Source organism: Simochromis diagramma, unplaced genomic scaffold, assembly GCF_900408965.1.
Source record: "Simochromis diagramma unplaced genomic scaffold, fSimDia1.1 OVJJ01000602.1, whole genome shotgun sequence".
Taxonomy (NCBI): Eukaryota; Metazoa; Chordata; class Actinopteri; order Cichliformes; family Cichlidae; genus Simochromis; species Simochromis diagramma.
The window spans coordinates 5,161,348-5,180,816 of record NW_024387040.1 but is presented as its reverse complement, the minus strand read 5'-3'; the positions used below and the strand labels follow the sequence as shown (position 1 = coordinate 5,180,816).

The 19,469-nt window shown below is 41.6% G+C and overlaps 1 protein-coding gene across 2 annotated transcripts; it reads left to right on the top strand.

The window, feature by feature from the left end:
- The first annotated feature begins 52 nt into the window (after positions 1–52).
- pan3 (poly(A) specific ribonuclease subunit PAN3) lies at positions 53–18,571 on the top strand. 2 transcript variants are annotated; one of them, XM_040043841.1, is made up of 18 exons: positions 53–785; positions 1,654–1,775; positions 2,900–2,972; positions 3,061–3,131; positions 3,297–3,441; positions 3,615–3,832; positions 4,139–4,243; positions 4,327–4,384; positions 5,979–6,140; positions 7,504–7,620; positions 7,761–7,862; positions 9,905–10,070; positions 10,357–10,444; positions 10,554–10,693; positions 12,155–12,284; positions 16,768–16,832; positions 16,916–17,054; positions 17,736–18,571. In XM_040043841.1, exons 1-18 carry the CDS (start codon positions 446–448, stop codon positions 17,874–17,876), a joined length of 2,382 nt encoding a protein of 793 aa, XP_039899775.1. In that variant the 5' UTR covers positions 53–445; the 3' UTR covers positions 17,877–18,571. The 2 variants fall into 2 exon arrangements, with proteins under 2 accessions (XP_039899775.1, XP_039899776.1); XM_040043842.1 differs by lacking the exon at positions 53–785 and adding an exon at positions 1,956–2,163 and having other exon boundaries at positions 1,659–1,775.
- Positions 18,572–19,469: the final 898 nt, after the last annotated feature.

Here is a 19,469-nt window from a genome sequence, read left to right as displayed (position 1 = left end):
GATTGACCGCGCTAAAAAAAGATAATGTCCCCCTATATCTTTGTCAACATCGCAGATACCTCAAATTTAGTTTACACCCATACAATTTGTTTTACCCACAATGCACAGCTATGCTAGCGGCTCTGTAGCACAGCACAGAGGCTGCGAGCGGAAAAAACAACAACAACAGGCTACTTTGCGAAGGCAGCTGCATGGATAGCGACAACAACCAAAGCAACAACGACGACCAGGATTTCACATGCAGTGATATTTCCTCAAACCAAAATGCTCCTTAGCCTTAGAATGTGAGTACTCTGGGATCTTAAGTGTTTTCCACCACCCGAAGTGACATTAACCCGCTCCTTTAAGTGAAAACTGGTTGAAAGCTAGCGGGCTAGCACGCTAGCTTCCTGCATCTCTCTATGTTTGAGCGTCTTCCGGCAGCAGTGGCGGCAGCAGCAGTGCCATGAACAGTGGACTCCCACCTTCAGCTGCTCCGCTCGGGGGTGCCGGGATACCCAATGTCAAGGTGAAGTTTTGTCGATACTACGCAAAAGACAAAACCTGCTTTTATGGAGATGAGTGTCAGTTCTTGCATGAGGATCCGTCCTTGGCGAGTTTGCCGCTGCACGGCGGCGGCGGCAGCCCTGTCCCGTTGTCCATGGCCGGGGGTGGTGGGACGCCAGCGGGGTATTCCCTTGGCGGCTCCACGGCGGGCTGCCCGGGCGGTGGGGGCACCGGCGTGCCCAAGAAGAGTGAAACATTGGGGCCTGCGAGTACGTCTCTGGAGGGGCAGCTGTTAACCAGTGAGTACAAATGACTGTAAACCAAGGCCTCGTGCAGGGTGACTGACTGTGACTTTACTTTCGGGCCTCACGGAGCTTTGTTAAAATTTAGCCCGAGGATTCACTGAGGCCTCTCAGCGCCAAAACAACGTGGTTTACTTTTACTTGCCAGACATCAGCAAAACAGCCCAGCGTGCAACTAGCGTATATCGCGCTCTTTAACTGTCGTCTCACAAGTTTTGACTACACGTTGTGTTACCAGTATCTTAAAAACACAAAACATGAGCCATGCTGCTGTAGCCGAGGAGGCCTGTTGTGTTGTGTGACAGCTGTGAGTGGGCAGAAATCCGCGTCCCACTAACGTTAGCTCCTGCAGCTAATAGCCAGCTAGCGTTAGCTAAACTATGTTTAAACTGACCACTTTAACTTATTCTACCTGTTTGGGTTTCTCCTCCAAAAAAGGAGAAATGAGTGTTTTTATCAGCACTTTGCATTTTCTTCTTCACTTAACTTAAAGTGAAGTTTAGTGTTGTTCTCCAAGTTGAGTCTTTTCTAACACTAGCCTACCCACGCTAACGGTTTAGTAGTCATTGTTTTTGTGTGTTGTGTTTTTGTGTTGAAGTAGCATGCACTTTGCAGTCGTGCATTAAAAGCTGCCCTGGAAGTATTACTAAAAAGTTTGCTGGTGGTAGCTATTACCTTGGGTCAAGCTTCAGCTGCGGCTCACTGTTTACATGCTTTCAAACTGTGATTGGCTGAAGACGCGCTCAGTTGTGCACACATTAGCATGAGTGCATTACATTTTGGACTGTGTAAGCAATTATCTCTAACTGATATGGTCTGGTTGCAGTCCTAATCTGCAAAACTCTGCTTTTATTGTCATCTACAGTCCCAGGGATGGAAGGCACAACCCTGAACGATGCCAATCTTACCAACTCTTACTTCAGCAGCAGCTTTATTGGGGTCAATGGATTTGGAAGTCCAGCAGAGCCTAAATACTCAATGATGCAGGTACAAGAGGGACGCTGTAGGTCTGTCACAGTAAATGTACAGTTAAACGAACTGAAAATGAATATATGCGTGTTTTATTTTGCTATGTTAGGAATGCAATGCTTGTGAAATTCTGAGTTGATGGTATACCAGTTACATTTCTGTATTGAGTTTGTTGTTATTGCCCTTTCTTTTTTACAGGGAAACATAAAAACAGCTTCACAATAAACCAAAGTCTTCAAGTTCTCCATCGCTCCAACTTTGAACATTTAGCTACTGTGAAATCGATGTGACACAATAGGTTAACGTCAGCCACTGCCATCATTAAGTTTCATCTTTTGCTGTTGGGAGTCATCGAGGCATTTACTGGCGGGTATATCGCTACATCCCCAGTCAGTGGTTTTCACATGTACGTGACTGGCAACATGGTTATGTTAGGGTTGAACCTTATTTCTTTTCTTTCTTTCTTTTTTTTGTGTCGTATGCAATAACTTTACTATTAGACAATGCCCTCAGGCATGCTTTTGAGAGTTCAGATGCTGCTAACGATCTAAACTCGACTCTGCAGGTGGACTGCGTTGCTTTTTGGCCAGTGTTTAATGTCATTGAGCTGCCTCTCCAGTGAGTCTCTCATCTTGCTTTTAGACCAGCTCTGAATCCTTTGTCTTGGACTGTGGCTAGTGATGGTAGTCCTTGTTCAGCTCTCTGGGAGATCTGTTGTGAGCTTGAGGGCCACTCAAACCAGAACCTGGAGCCAGGTGAAGAGCTGGTTCATGTGCTCCTATTTCAAGCTGACAGAATGCTACAGAGCAAAACAAAGAGTGACGTGACCAGCCCAAAGCAGTGAAGTTGGACTATATCCAAAACCCTGGCCTCATGAAAGAGGCAGCTGAATTTGTAGATTAGTTATTAATTTGACACCAGCTACTTTGGAACTAAAACATTTATAGGTTTAATACAGCAACTGGCTACCAGCAGCTCCAACCTACCACCACAAAAAAAAGTTTTAGGTCTTTGAAAGCATAATTGGAGACTAAGGCCCTGCAGTTAAATTATTTTATGGTACTTCGTTGTATTTTGATGAACATAATTGGATGGCAGGGTGCTTTTTGTAATACATCTCCTCTGGATGCTGCTCTCCTTAGCGAATGACTACCAGCAGCAGCTCTCCCAGTCTTCTCAACGATGGTGCCAAGAACTTCAGCCACAGCACTCATGGTAAGCTGTATTCAGATATCTTTGGGACACTAGCTGACACTCATCCACTGAAGTTTGGAAGGGGCCCTTAACACTTTGTGCTTTGCAGATCCAGTGAACTCCCCGACGTCCTCACTGTTCAGTGATTTTGGTGCTCTTAGCATTTCCCAAAGGAGAAAGGTGAGTGTACAAACATCGGGTCATAGCATTAAAGTTCTTTAAGGGTTCAGGATTACATTTTTATATAAGGAAGTACTTGAAGCTTGACAAATATGAGTTAATTTGCCTCCAACAAGACTGATAGACGACTTTTAATTTTTCCATTGTTTTCATTTGTGTTGGCAGGCTCCTAACCCGGCAGCGAGTGAATTCATCCCTAAGGGAGCTCCACGTATGGCCAATATGGCTCAGTCCACTGTCCAGGCCTTCCCCTCACCTCTCTTTGCACATCCTGGTCTCAGCAGCTCCACAGCTGCTGCCCTGGCTCCAGGTGTGGGTTTTTTGAGAACTACCCTCTACCCAAACACTTTCTGTTGGGCTCAATTTTGTTTTCCATCTTTTGAAATTGTAATACTTGAGTTCGTGAGGGATTTCCCTCATATATTACTGTGAAATTAAATCTTTTCCTAAGAAACATTTCTCACGTTCTGTCTCCTTTTTCAGGAATGTCGTTGTCTGCGGGATCTTCTCCTCTTCACTCCCCTAAAATTACACCACACACCTCACCTGCTCCCCGTCGACGCAGTCACACCCCAAACCCTGCCAATTACATGGTGCCCACCACCGCGTCTGACCAGGGTGCACACATTATCCAGAAAGAGACTGTAGGGGGGACGACCTACTTTTACACGGACAACACCCCGGCACCAATGGCTGGGATGGTATGGATACACTCTGCATTCACTCACTTTAAACACAACAAAATGAATATCACTTAAATCAGTCTGCATTTTTAAGTTTTGATATAAATATGAGTCTTATTTAATAGGCTGCATTGAGATGTAAATTCATGGCCTAATAGGGACTGTAATTTGTTTTTGTTTTTTTTGTTTTTTTATGACATCACAAGAGTTTCATTCTCTCGCATTCATTTGCATAGCTGCCTGAAAACAATATTTGTATGATCAGACTGGTTTCCATTTCTCAATAAATAGGAAGCTGTATTTTCTTTTTTCTGGTTATTGCAGGTGTTTCCTACTTACCATATCTATCCCCCCACGGCGCCACATGTGGCTTACATGCAGCCGAAAGCCAATGCCCCGTCCTTCTTCATGGCTGATGAGCTTCGACAGGTATTGTCCTTGTTGACCAAACATTCCCCTTCTCTTCTCTGGAGCTTTATAACTGATGTCTTGTCCACTTGTTTCTTCTTCAGGAGTTGATAAACAGACATCTAATAACCATGGCCCAAATTGACCACTCAGAAAATCCAGGTAGAGCATCTACATTGTTGACATTATAAGGGATGCTTGTGACAACTGACCTTAAACATGCGCTTATAAAACTAAATGGCTGTTTCAGTGTTCTATTTTCTATATTTACATGTAAACAAACTAGCACTAGTGCTCATTGCAAGTCTGATGTAGAGTTATTCTGTCCTGTTAGTGTGCAATATGTTGGTTGTGGGCTCTGTGGGTATGTGTGTGTGTTGCTAAGATTGCAACTACCACAAACACAGCATGTCAGCAGTGCTGTGGAGCAACAGACAGCTTTTCAGTGTCTCCCTTAAGGCACGTGTTGGAAAGTCTGGCTCAGATTCAGTTTTAAAATAACTCAGGCTAGTAAGCCATCATTTTTTGTTAATAGTTAACTCACTAGAGATGATGCCACACACGTTGCTTTTGATCACAAATCCTTGAGCTTTTGTAATAGAGTGAATGTCCGTTTCAGGCTCAGTCTTGTTTTACTTTTGGTTTCTGTCACGCTCCTACTTCACCTTCTTCAGGGACTTTTTAAAAAATTCAGCTGTGTCTGGTTTTCACAATTATTCGAGATAGTTTACCGTCTGGGGAAAAGCTCTTGGTCACTAACAGGGAAAACAAGATTTCTGATTGTTTTGCAAACAAGCTTTTTGTACCACAGGAATATGAACTTTACAGTAAATTAAACCAAAAATCTTGTTTGTTGCCACTAGGGTTGGGCGATTGGACGAATATATCGACTATAGGTTGAGCCCATCGGCGATCGTTTTAACGAGGGCGATTTATTTATTTGCCCATGAACAAGTTTTCTAATAAGGATGGAGCTAATAGAAGCAGCTAACAGAAAAAAATAATAATAGCGCTGTTTTAACAGCACCCTCTTTCATCTGCGCCCAAATGCACCCTCCTCAGAGCGCGCCCAAATGCACCCTCCTCAGAGCGCGTCCAAATGCTTGTTGATGGAGCTGCAGAAGCTGGTGATAGCCTAGCATACTCATTCGGATGGTGGACACGTACATGCTCATGTAAGTTAGTCGTGTTTGAGTACTTTGCTCGCACTATACGACTGCACAAGCGGCACACCACTTTGGTTACATCCTTAGGTTTACCGCTCTCATCCAAAATTGGTGACTTTATATATATTTTTTGTGCTGTCAGCGTTAATGTGCGGTCATCACGACTAACGGGATTAACAATTAACCCATCCGGAGTGCAGACTGAGTCAAAATCCCTGAAATGTCTCTGTCAACGCATTTTGGACAGTTTGTCCAAAGTTTGTTCATTCTGCGCTCCAGACGGGTTGAGCGCGTAAAAAATTTTAATCGTGATGATTGAATTAACACCGCGTTAACGCTGACAGCCCTAATCTTTTTTTGGAAATTAGTTTGTCCATCTTTGGACTTCTATGTTGTAAACGCGCAAATCAGTCTGTGCATGATTATCAAAAAGTGAATATATCGCCCATTGTCGATTATTGGACTAAGGATTGTCGGTTGGAAAATTTTTACATATCGCTCAACCCTAGTTGCCACTTACTTTTTAAATCTTTACTTTTTGTGCAGTATGTGGTGTTTTTTCTCTCTCTAAAAATGCCTGTTTTTGGTAGATGTACCATCTGAGGTGGACAGCTATCACAGCCTGTTTCCCCTCGAGCCCCTTCCCCCACCAAACCGCATGCAGAAGACCAGCAACTTCAGCTACATCACCTCGTGCTACAAGGCAGTGAATAGCAAAGATGACTTACCGTACTGCCTGAGGAGGATACATGGTAAGAAATGTGGTCATCATATGCATTTTTCTCAGATGCCACACACCATGTCAGATAATCTTAAGAGTTCATTCACCCTCCCAATAGCCCAGTTTAATAAGCGAAAGAAGCTGTTCCAGTATTTCTAATATTGTAATGTTGTATTGTAATGCCCCTCCCTGAGCCTGGTTCTCCTGGAGGTTTCTTCCTGTTAAAAGGGAGTTTTCCTTCCCACTGTCGCCAAATTGCTTGCTCATAGGGGGTCATATGATTGTTGGGTTTTTTCTCTGTTTGTATTATTGTGGGGTCTCCTTTAAAATATAAAGTGCCTTGAGGTAACTGTTGTTGTGATTTGGCGCTATATAAATAAAATTGAGTTGAATTTAATTAAATGCTTTCATGGGTGCACTGCAGCTCTAAACTTTCAATACATTACTTGGGGGGGGGAGCTGCGACTCAGTCTGACAGAACAGATTTTTATCTCGTAAGCTCTGTAATGCAACGTTTACTTAATGTCCAGTTGAGTTCATGTTAGAATAGAACATTCAATACCTGAGTGAATCCAGCAAGCAGGTGTAGTTCCACCTTCATGCTCTTTCCAGGATCTGCTCCTCCCCAAATGAGTATTTCTGTAACAACAGGCTTTCTAATCTTGTCTACTACATTTGGCCAATGTCCAGACCAGAGAGGTATACCCCACGAAAGTTTGAATATATGTGTGTGTGTGTGTGTGTGTGTGTGTGTGTGTGTGTGTGTGTGTGTGTGTGTGTGTGTGTGTGTGTGTGTGTGTGTGTGTGTGTGTGAGTAAGCTGGTTTGACAAAACCGAAAATCCCAGTCGGACAGTGGTTATCAGCTGTCTCTGTTAAGACTGCTTTCTATGTCAGGCTCTGTTTTGTTTACATAAAAGGGAAGTTTCACATATCATCTGACGCTTCTTCACAAAATAATCCCTATGAGTACCGCCTACTCCAATAAGAAGCATGTAAGATGAATATGATGATGATAGAGACCATATCAGCATTAACAGTAGAAATCAACACTGCTGGAAATAAGACAAGAGATGAATGCTATAGAAAATAATGTTAATATTGGGATTTAACTCACAGAGCAATAATTAATTAATGAATTTGATCAAATTATTTTAATGCCAAGGACGTTCTGAGACTTTAAACTCCATAGATTTAAACATTAAATGTTACCTTCCCACAGCCTAATAAAGGAGTTGTGGAAATTGCTTTAGTTTTATAGCAGATAAAACTGAATATTAATTTTATTGACTTGCATCGTGTGTGTGTGTGTGTGTGTGTGTGTTTTATGAGCTGCAATCCCAATCTAACATAAAATGAATGTCTTATAAATAATTCATATTTTTAATATGCAAAGGTTTCCGCCTCGTTAACACAAAGTGCATGATGCTGGTGGACATGTGGAAGAAGGTTCAGCACTCAAACACTGTAACATTGAGAGAGGTCTTCACCACCAAGGCCTTTGGAGACCACTGTGAGTGTAATCAGCTGTATTTGAACAGAAATTTTATATAGCTACATGATTTTAGACTTGCATTTTATCTGGTTACATAACTATATTTTATACTAAATTGGCTCAATGTTTTCTCACGCTTTTGTCTTTGTCTTCCCCAGCTTTGGTGTTCTCGTATGATTTCCATGCAGGTGCAGAAACCATGTTCAGCAGACACTTTAATGACCCAGCAGCAGACTCGTACTTCACGAAAAGGAAATGGGGTATGCTGACTGTCCCTCCCTTCCTCGTCCTTTGCTACGAATAGGCCTAGCATCACCTCACACGCCTTTCTGCTCTCCCTCCCCTTCACACATTTCGACTCTGTTTACTTGTTTGATAATGAGGTCATCGGCCCAAGTCTATTTGAGTGCATGCTTTCATGATTGCATTGCATGCAGTTGTGCTCATGCCATGCTTATAGGTATGTAGGTAGATGGGTTAGATTGTGCAAACAAATAATACATGATGTTTTTAAGAAATTCAAAGTGTCTAAAAATATGTTTTGGAGAGAGGTTTGTTTTTTTTTTTGTGTGTTTTTTGAAGTCTTGTTTGGTAGCCTAAGCTGACGGTTGGCAAGCATGGGTCTTTGTGATAGACACACGGGGACTTGGAGGAAACTGTGGCTGAAACTGATCCTAAGGCAGGTGCTGTTAAATAGCCTGTATACAGGAATGACAGACAGAGGAAGCAGAGGCATTCAGACCTTGGTCTTTGTGTCATCCATTCCAAACACTGATAAGAAACCACAACAAATGAGATGTGTATATACAAGCACGTGTGTATATAACAAGTGTCTCTCAGATGCCTTTGCACACGGGTACATGATGATTATACACCTAAATACCAGATAATGTAATCTGAAGCCATTTCATTCTGGAATGGTCTTTAGTGAAACAAACAGGTTCCTTATTCTCACATGTTGCATTGTGGTTTGATTGTGTTGTACACACCCTAATGCTCTACTGCCTGACTTACATTACCCAATGCGAGTGGTTCACATTGGTTGTAAAACTTGCAGGGGGATTACGAGAAAGAAGTGAGTACTGCCCCGATAATAAACATGATTTCTAGAAACGGTAAACTGTCTTGCCTTATGAGACGCTTGTTCAAACTGACTGAAACGAGTATTTTGATGAGTAAGAATTTCATTAGCGGTTCTCAGTGATGTAGTGAACTCGTCAGTTTTACGTGAAGTAGGCTTCCACAGTTAATCACATTTTAATCTTGGTCACAACTTTGGCTTCCCACAATTAAATGACCATAATTGACTGATATTAAAATTGCGTGCTACATCAATAGAACGCAAAGTAAGAGCAAATCCAAGTGCTCCTTAATCGTCTCCCATGACCCTAACAGCATGTGCTAGTCACAGCTGTTCCCTGCATCTGGTTGCTTGAAGTTTCCGGGATGCAGTCTGGCCCAGGAAAACTTTGTTAAAAGATCAATATAAGATGTAACAGGCCGTTTCAAAACAAAAATCAAATGTCAGGACTGGAAATACTTTGGCTTCAGTGCAAGTGATTTTTAAACAAGAATAAATCCTATGCAAAGCATACTGAGTTGTCTGCACCACAAAGCAACACAGCTAACGTACTCGGCTGTCTGAAAATAAACTGCTGACTAAATGCACGAAGGCCGGAAAGAAGCCTGTACAGCGCATCAGGGTCTCCATCAGCTCACAAAACCACACTGAAATCTCCAATGCCAGTAACATTTGATGTGTGTCCACCAAACACATACATAACGAAGGCTTCAGAAAAGTTGTGGATGACTTTATCCTCCTGCGCAATTTTTCCAAATTGGTAAAACCTGCGCACAATGCAAAACCTCACAGGGATCTCACAGCTGTTGAGTGCTTTACAACTAGTTTAATGTGCATCTGTTGGATGCACATTAAATGAATGAATGAATGGAATGAATTCCTTCATATTTTGTTTTTAGAAAATGCAATTAAGTCACTTCTTAACTGCAAACAAAGTTGCAATTAACAGGAATGCAGCATAGTGTAAAAGTAAAGATACAGTAAACAATATGTCATTGAGCTTCTTGATTTTATCAGGAATTTTTAGTTGTTTTCTGAGTCTGCACTGTTGCTGAGCTTGTTAATCTACAGACTGTTCATGCGTTTTTACTCATGTCAGACCTCTAAGAAACAGCTTGTCATGAAGATAAGGTTACTGAGGAAGTAGTCTGCGGTTTAGTTCATAAGTAATGTAAAACCTCACACCACTTTTGTGCAATAAAACTTTTTTCTCATGTGCAGGACAACATGAACCCCCTCCACCACGGCAGCACGCGGGTCTTCTCCCAGAATCCCTCATCTGGGCATACATCGTCCAGCTCAGCTCAGCCCTGCGCACCATCCACACGGCGGGCCTGGCCTGCCGTGTGATGGACCCCAGCAAAATTCTCATCACTGGCAAGACCAGGTATACACGCTATTCAAGTATCTAAGCACATATTTCATTGTTCAGTATGGATATAAGAATCATAGCCTGTCTCTTATAACCATAAATGTCCATGTATGAAAGAACATGAATTTATTGTTAAGCTCAGAGATGAAACTATGACTTAAGTGTAAAAAAAAAAAAAAAAAAAAACTATTAAAAGCAAAAGAATATTTTCATTCAGCGCTTTCGTTTTTCATAACAACGCTACTGTGCATGCACAACAAACGTGTACGTTACCTAATGCCTAATGCGCTAATCTTTGTAGGTTACGGGTGAACTGTGTTGGGGTGTTTGATGTCTTAACATTTGACAACAGTCAGACCAATCATCTTGCCCTTATGCCACAGTACCAGGTACTTTATCAGCTTCATGTGAAATTATTTTATTTTAGTACTGTCGTTCTGTTTTACTTCAAAAGCTGAGGAAGTGTGGTTAAAGTTTATTTTTGTGTCGTTTTTGTAGCAAGCAGATCTCGTGTCACTGGGCAAGGTTGTGCTGGCTTTGGCATGCAACTCCCTGGCTGGCATACAAAGGGAGAACCTGCAGAAGGCCATGGAGCTGGTGTCTATCAACTACTCTTCAGACCTCAAGAACCTCATTCTGTAAGGGGGTGGTGGTGTGATGTTACCCAGTTTGGGGGGGGGGGAGACTAAAATGCCTGCACTTAATACCTGTTTTGGGTTATCACTGGTATCTGTAGCTTGGAGGAATCTTAAGTTTACATCCCTGATTTTTGGTGGTAGAGTGGCTAAGGTGATGGTCTGGTGCTTGTTATTACGATGACTAAATGGCAACCAGACCTAAATTAATAAAATGAAAAGTAAACAAGTCGGTTAACATTGTCCACCTAATTTATCTGTATTAGTCTAGCTTGGTGTGAGAGTCAAAAGGCTGCTACATACTGCTGTTATTTCCTTTGCATGTTCCTTATTTTACTGCCTGTTACACATGTTGTGTGTCAGTGTAGCTGACAAACTCATGTGATGTGAAACAATATTAATGGACGTGGCGGTAAACGCATTGGTTTTATCATAAGTGCAATAAAGGCTTCTGTACATGTATTGCAACAACCACATTGAGACTGACCAAAAAAGTGTTGTCAACTCATTCTGACCACAATCCGTGGTTTAACTTAAACTATTTCAAAAACACAAATAAAAGCTGTCCGTGGGGCAAGAAGGGACTACTGAGCCTTTACTGTTAGCTTCCTCTATGTTATGTTAGCTCTACCACGAGCAATCAATGCACTTCTGCTGACAGGTATTGTAGCAATACCTGTCAGCAACGTTGGAGTCGTGTCAAACTTCTGTAGGATTAATTGTAATCGGAAATGATTAGAACATTTAAAAAAAAAAAAAAAAAAAATCTTGACCTAGGATTCAAATAGTCAGATTTTATGCATTTTCAAGCATTTCTCAGTGTCTGTGTTAGTCCTATGCAGTGTTTCTGTTATCTGAAAGACGTTTATCTTTATAAAAAAAGAAAAAAAGACGAGGTCTTCAGCACCTAAACATGCAATCATGCGATTTGTGTATTGAATAAATAAGAAGAGCTGAGAAAAATATCTGCAGGGACTTTCAGTCAGTGTGACCTTTTTGTGGTGGTGTGAAGCTAAATAACCTTTGAAATTTAACGGCCATTGACTTATCAGATCTGCGTCCTGTAAATGAAGTGAGAGCTGACCTCTTAATAGAACTGATGCTTTTATACTTCAGTAAATTGTGACATGCAATATACTCAGGCTACTGTCACAGGTGGCATAATAACATGTCAGCTGAGTTTTCACTTAATTTTGTCTGCGTATAGATGAAATTAACCAAAACTTAGCATATAAGAGAAAGCTGGAATCTGATTGGTTAGTAGCATTTGATCTTCTAATTGAAGCACTCAAACTTGTGCTGTTTAAGGTTTTAGCAGTGTTTTATACCTTTTTGTGCACGGCTTGCACCTTATACTTAATAGTGAAGAAGAAAATAGCAGTGTGTAAAGAGACCGCCTTCTTGTGAGTGCAGCGGCGCCTGACCTGAACTCGCACGAAGGTAAATTGTTGCTGTGTTTTGCAGGTATCTGCTGACCGAACAGTCTCGCCTGCGCAGCGTCAATGACATCATGCCGATGATTGGAGCCAGATTCTACACACAACTGGATGCATCGCAGATGAGGAATGACGTCATTGAGGAGGATCTGGCCAAGGTATGATGAAGGTTATGTTGAATACACAGAGAAGGTCTGAACAGAAAACGTGTCTGTAACATGATTCAGCCATATTGTTTACTCCATGTGCGGTGGATAAAAGGGGGTATTGCCTTGGTAAGCAAATAGGGAAGTTGTGTGTACGTGTGTGTGTGTGCGTGTGCGTGTGCGCGCACAGGATGTTGTACAGTATATTGTGGACTTGTTGGAGCATCAATGTGTGAAACGCCCAACCCGACCCCATCTCAGTCTTTTTCTTTCGGTCAGGCCCCAGCTTCCTCTTCCGGCCTTGTCTCCGTGCTGACACGCCAAGTGAAGTAGCTTGTGGGGTTTTGTTTTTTTTGTTTTTGTGTTTTGTTTTTTTTGTTTTTTAAACCTCCTAGCTGCAGACCCTGTTTACTATCTATTCTGAGTAGGTGTTATGAAAACAGAGTTCTTTAAATTTGAGTGATGTCAGTAATATTTCATGAGAACACAAATGGTTCTCAGTAGTATGAGTTTTTTAGTCCAAACTCAGCTAATGACAGTATGTAGATTTCCTGCCTATCACGTCAAACGCTGCTGAATGCATGCCTGCGCGTATAAAAATAGCAGTAGCCTCCTGCGTTTTCCTGGTCACTCTTATATTGTTGAAAAAAAGCTTTATTTGAAAGTTAAAAGTTTCATGTAAACCATTTTGAGTTTGTGGTTGCATCATTGTAACAGTGCTGCTGTGTTAAGTTACAGGTTGTTGTTGCTTCAGCCATGATGCTGCTTTTAAAGACACTCGTTAATCTTTAATTTTAGATTCTAATTTGGTCATTTTGCCAAGAAGCACTCATTGTTTTGTTTTCTTGTGATGTAGATGTAGTAATACAAATACAGCTGGTATCTACCACTGGTACCCATGCTTGATATTTTTAGCCATCTGGAACACATCAGATTGAATGATTTTGAGGTAGACAAAGGAAATCTCATGTTTGGCTCTGCTTGCAGCTGTAACTGTTCATCAGATAGGGAGAGGGTTAACAAAATGAAACAGACACTGTTCAGTCCCCCCCCCCCCGCCCCCCTCCAAACAATGTATCTGTAGCAGTATGTTTACAGTAAACGGTATGTAATTTAAACACTATGTTTATTTGCTAACGATACAAAGAGGAGATTTGAAATGTTTTTCTCCTAAACTGTATGAACTGTGTGAATTAATTGCCAGCAGGATCTTTTAACAGAAGCTTGGACAGAGCATTGTTTGCACCTCATTCTTTTAACAGGTCCCTGTAAGCTTTTCATTTGCCTCAACCTCATTCTTTCACAGTATTTCAGTTTTGTAATACCTCAGTGGTAAAAGGATGGGTGAATTGCCGTCAACCTGCTGGGCGGGCGAGCGGTTTGGACAGCTAAGTTTATGAATCCGATAACTGGACAGCCAGTCAGCGCAGGAGCTTCAGATTCATTTACCATAGATGCATCTACTTAAATTTCGTGGACATGTTTGAATCTCAGTAACTTGAATCTCAGTAACTTGAATCTCAAGCTCAGAGTAAGTTTTCTGAAAATCTTGTGACTGCGATAACTTGAGAACAAGCGGACGTGCAATTTTGAACAGGTGCACAGGTGTGTCTGCTAGAAGGCTGAGGGGGGTAGCACTGGTGGTTGTTTTTATTTTTTGTAAATTAACACTTTTAAGTGCGACAGACCTGAACTGCAGTCAGCCCTGATTTAGGCTTCTGCAGTGAATGTCTGTAGAAGCTATGATGTAGCCAGCGTAAGTGGCTGGCATTTATGCTTGTGTAGCTGCTTTGTGTGTTAATTACCATATGATTGTGTCCCGGTTGTTTACATGTAGTGCCAGCCGATGGAAAGAAATAAAGTTCCTGGGACGTTTGTTTGTTTATTTTTTTTGTCCCTCTAGTTTTTCCTCTTCTTTGTTCATTCCCTCGCATCCATTCTGATCATTTGCTGACATTTGTGAGTTCTTATATTATTATTTTGATTACTATCCCTTCTACTGAGACAATGATTGTTATTCTCACTTATAAATTTAAAAGTTGTGGTGAAAAAGTAGCCAGAAATGCACAGGATGAATCAACGGTGGAGAAAAGGCCAATCACAATAGTTGCAGTCTTTTGTCAGGTTAAGGCGTGTGATCCAGATGGGTTTGATGTTATGGCATAGCTTTCACCCTAAAGCACAAATCCCCAGACAGACGCGTAATGTGGTTTGGCATTGCCTTACTGAAAAAACTGCCCCATAAACCTATATATGTCATTTGGTATTGGTAGTATCTCACAGATGTGCAAGTTACCCGTCTTGTGCAATAATGCAGCTCCACACAGTCATGAAGACTTTGCTCTAATGGCAGGCAAATTCAGCCTGAAGAACTCAGCATCTGTGATTTGCAGAAAGAATGTCTAATGTTGATTAGCCAGGCCACAGTAGAGGTAAACACTTCACCTCAGAGAAGATGGCAGCGTTCTGGATCTTGTTATTACAAGTTCTTCCATTTGCATGGTTTTCCGCTTTCCTTTTTAGTCAGTGTGGCCTGAGTGGTGTTGTGCCTCGATATTTGCATGTGTCTGCATTTGCTGAATTTTTAAAATTATTTATATACTAGACCAATCTCTGACCAAATCCCCAAATTCTTGTTTCTCAGCATCACAGTGAGAAAAACTACAGTTTTTCACAGACTTTTTTTAAAAGACTATTGATGTTATTAACTTTTTTTTTTTCTTAAGCGCCGTGAAACTATTCCGGTCTTTGTCCCCAACATCATCGAAACTTGTTGCTGGTATCAAATTCCAAAACAGCAAATATTTATTATGAATCAGTTCCTTAGTTTCGTCGTTTTGGATGTTCTCATTTTCGTTTTTAAACTCTATATATAGTTCAAATAGATCATTGCATTCTGTTTTTATTTCCTTTTAGGTTTATTGGATCCTGAAAAAGTTTATTTTTTTTTTGTTAGTGTTAGTAGTAGTTTTCTTCTGATTCAGTTAGTGGACACAGAAGCTAGTCTGGAAATACTGTTACAGAAAAATGAATCCTGAATACATTTTCAAATGAGCTGAAATGATTGGCCAGTTGATTTTCAGTAATTGTCGCTTTGTCCAACAGTGAAGATACAGTTGACAGGGTGAGACAGAGGAAGAAGAGAAAGGAGAGGCAGGAATTAATTATATCTGCAGACGTGAAGGTGAGCTGTAATTTGCTGCAGTGCAGTAATCTGTCATGGAGTGAGCAACATCACGTTTTCAACAACTTTAGGTGCAGATTTAAAGTTACAGTACGCGTTGGTGAAGAGTGTCTAACATTCTTGGGCTTGGACACGATGTGAGAGTGTAAACAAGCTGTTTTTCAGAGGAAAGGTGTGAATTTTGGGACACTCAAGCATTCACTGGCATACCATTAGCTTATAACCATCTGTTGTTGTTTAGCTGGCCTGTTGTCAGCTATCCAGAGATGAGAGGGTCCCACGTGTAATCTGCTGCCAATAAGTAACTGCGACAATATCTGGAATAAACAAGCATGTTTATGCCTGTTTTTGTTCATTTGTGCAGTTCAGGAGATAAGGGATGAGGTGGAAATGAGGGAGGATGTAACAAGAAGGAGATTATTAAAATATAGATGTACAAGTGTTAAAAGAGATGTTCGTGCGTGTGTGGTTTTGTTTGTGGGGGGGGCGGTGTTTAAAGCTATACTACATGTATCGCCAGTCTCTAGCCACAGACAAACAGGGAAATGGCGACGTCTATCTCAGCATGACATGACAGCATGGCAACTTCCACAAACTGGCATCTGCTCGCATTTATTTTTAATGGATTATTTAAGTTAAAGATGTTTATGAGAATGCATCACATAATTCCACCCTAATCAATGTATATTTATGAGTACATCATTCTTTTCTCTATTATATGGATTAGGTTAGGTGGTTTTGATGTGTAGGAGCCATGATGTAGGTGTAATATTGGTTTACTTCTGTCTTGCACGTCTTTGATTTCAGAGAATTGTTTTTTGGGTTCACTTTCAGTCAGAGGGAAGTATCTTGTAGACCCTGTGAGAGAAAACGGAGCTCAGCACCATGTATGGGCAGAAAGTCAACAGCAGCGGTTTCAGTTTTTGGAAGCATTCCTTGCAGGGGGAACGTGATCTTTTGATTTGAAATCGGTGTTTTATAAGAGAAAATCCCACTGGAATATATGTTTGTTTATTTATTTATCTCCCTGCCCCACCCATCAAATTTAAACCCCCTCTCATTTGGCCCATATTCATTGCACTTAACATCTATACTCTGTTTACAGCTGCAGGAATGAAAATACAATTTAAAGCAGCATTCACTGCATGTTGGTAATGAGTGGGGAATTTTACTGCCTGCTATCGCCTCTAGTGGCAGAGTATTTTTCTCCTCTGGTGTTGCTTTCAACGTTGCTTCTTTCAACTGAAAGAAAAATGAAAATTTCTGGTGCAGACAAATAAAATTGGCCCCCCTGTTTTGTTTTTTCTGCAGGAGGTGCAAAATGGCCGACTCTTTCGCCTGCTGGCCAAGCTGGGCACCATAAATGAACGTCCAGAGTAAGTACCACTTGTTGAACATTGCATCATAGTGTGTGATTTATTTCTGTTACAACTGCATAGTCTTGTGTTGTGCCAATCAGATTCCAAAAGGACCCAACGTGGTCAGAAACGGGCGACCGCTACCTGTTGAAGCTTTTCCGGGACCACCTGTTTCACCAGGTGACAGAAGCGGGGACGCCCTGGATTGACCTCAGCCACATCGTCTCCTGCCTCAACAAAGTCAGGAAGCTTTCTTTTTTTTGGTCTATTTTAATACTTTTGTTTTTAAATAAGCAGATATTTGATAAGTTGTGCACTTCATGGAACTATTTAATGTGTACAAGTTAGGCAAACATGCACAGCAGCCCAATTTTCTGTTAATGCTTCAATAGCATAGGCTAAAATCGCACATCAATGTGCCCAGTGACTGCAAATGGAAGTTAAAAAAAAGATTAACCTGTTTTACAGTGTAGCGATTTTCCAAATTTCAGTTCCAAAACACTGAATTACACAGTATGTCAGTCCTAACCAGCACCATACGTGTGTAGATCCTTTTTAACCACCAGCTTAACTTCCTTGTCAAGCTGTCACCGTTTTTCTTAACACTTTAGTTCCTCTTTTCACTTCATTAGCCTGAATCTAATTAAAGCTGTGACTTTTCGCAGTTACAGCCTTTTCATTTGAGTAAACTGTTGTATGAATAGCTGCACTCACTGTTAAATTTGTGTCAGATAGTCTTATCCTGTTATCGGTGCACCCACATGACCTTGTGACTTGCAAAAGCGATCCCAACTGATTGTCAAAACAGTTGCTTTTCTCATAAGAATGAATTGCTTTTGTATGCTAACTGTAGCAAAACAGAAAACAACACTTACAAAATATACTTTTTTTAAAAAAGTTCTGTTTCTTGTGTTCATTTAGCTGGACGCAGGCGTTCCTGAGAAGATCAGCTTGGTGTCTCGGGACGAGAAAAGTGTCCTGGTTGTGACCTACTCGGACCTGAAGCGCTGCTTTGACAGTACCTTCCAGGAGCTGCAGGCCGCTGCATCCGGCTCTCTGTAGCGCCGCTTTCAGGCCCGGCAGGGTGGAGTTGCCGGGACCTGGAGCACATTTTTGCACTACAGTGGAGGACCAGGCTCAAAGAGATGACATCAGCATGGCAAAGGCAGCGGGGCAGGGCTTCGTGAACCTCAGTCACATACACTGACCCTGTCCACCAGGAAGGCTTTTCTAAAGTGTAACTTTTCTTTTTTAGTTTTCTTAAACCCCACAGCTGAAAGTTTAAAAACAAAAGGAGGAAAACAAAAGTTTAAGGACAAACATGGAAGCTGTGACGAACACATATGATGACATTTTTTTAAGATTTGGGGAACAAAGTGAGACACAAAACATGACGTTTTGAACTTTTCCTGCTTTTATTGTTTGTTTCTACAGCTGGGGTTTATTTTTCTGAGGAGGATGCACTAAGATTTTAATTTTTTTGTTAAGTTTTGTTATTTTTATGAATATGTGTGAGTGGCCTACAGGGTGAACAGAGAGCTAAAATCACACATGGACATAAATTACCAGAGCAGACTCGGAATTGAAACAAAAACAAAAAAAAAAGAAATCTAGCTTTCTACTGACTGCATCTTTCTTCCGGTTGGAGACCACACCCCTTCATTCTGAAGCACTTGGAGACGGGAGACACCACTCAAGGTTTTCATTGGAGTTGGACAGCTAACTAGCTTTAGCCTTGGTTGATGGTTCCCTTTTGACAAAAGGAAATAAAACCACTTGGGTAGGGCGGGAAGGGTTTGTAAAACTGGAAAACAAATAAGGTTTTCAGACATTTTGGTTCAGGAGATTATGGAATTTAGGTTCATTTGCAGTGGGGTGGCATGGAATGGGATTTGGGATTGGGTGGGTGGAGACTTGTGGTGTCTATGGGCACTCAGGAAGAGGTGTCTTCTCCTGGGGTAGTGTGAGATGGGGGGGGGGGGGGGTGGGGATGCGTGGTTTCTGTTGGCACTGAGGAAGGGGTGTCTTCTCCTGTTGCCGTCTACCAAGTGTTTGTTTCATATGCAGCAACCACCTTTGGTCAATGGACACAGTCGTGGCATCTACCGCTCAAGGAAGGGTCATTTTGGCTGTGCTACCCAACACTTGGGTGTAGCCCATGGGTGGGGCTTCTGTTGAGGTGGAGCCATAGCTGCCTCTTTGTGGAATGTCCTTATTTGGTCCCACACCTATCTTCTCACCCCTAATGTCCCTTATATATGTCTCTTTCTTACTGTTCCCTCTTTTTCCTTCCCTTTTATCCCAAACTTCACCTCCTCTCAGGGGGTCTGGGCCCCTCTACTTTTGAGAAAAAGCAATGCTTTTGTGACTTTTTCCCAGCTGTTTTTTTTCTTTGCTCAGTTGTTGTGCAGGAATGCATGATGGGAAATTGGGAGGGCTGTCAAGTTTTCTTTTTTGCTTTTTTTTTTTTATTCTGTGGACCAATTCCAGCAGGGGTTTAGGTAAATGGGAAGGGGATGGAGGGCGAAGGAGGATACAAACAGGGCACCACCTGTAATTTGTTTTATTTGCGTGTTTATTTTTTAAGATCATGAAATACAAACGTGCTGGAGACACAGCAGCAGCGCTGGCTGCTGCACTCACTTGGATGACTTG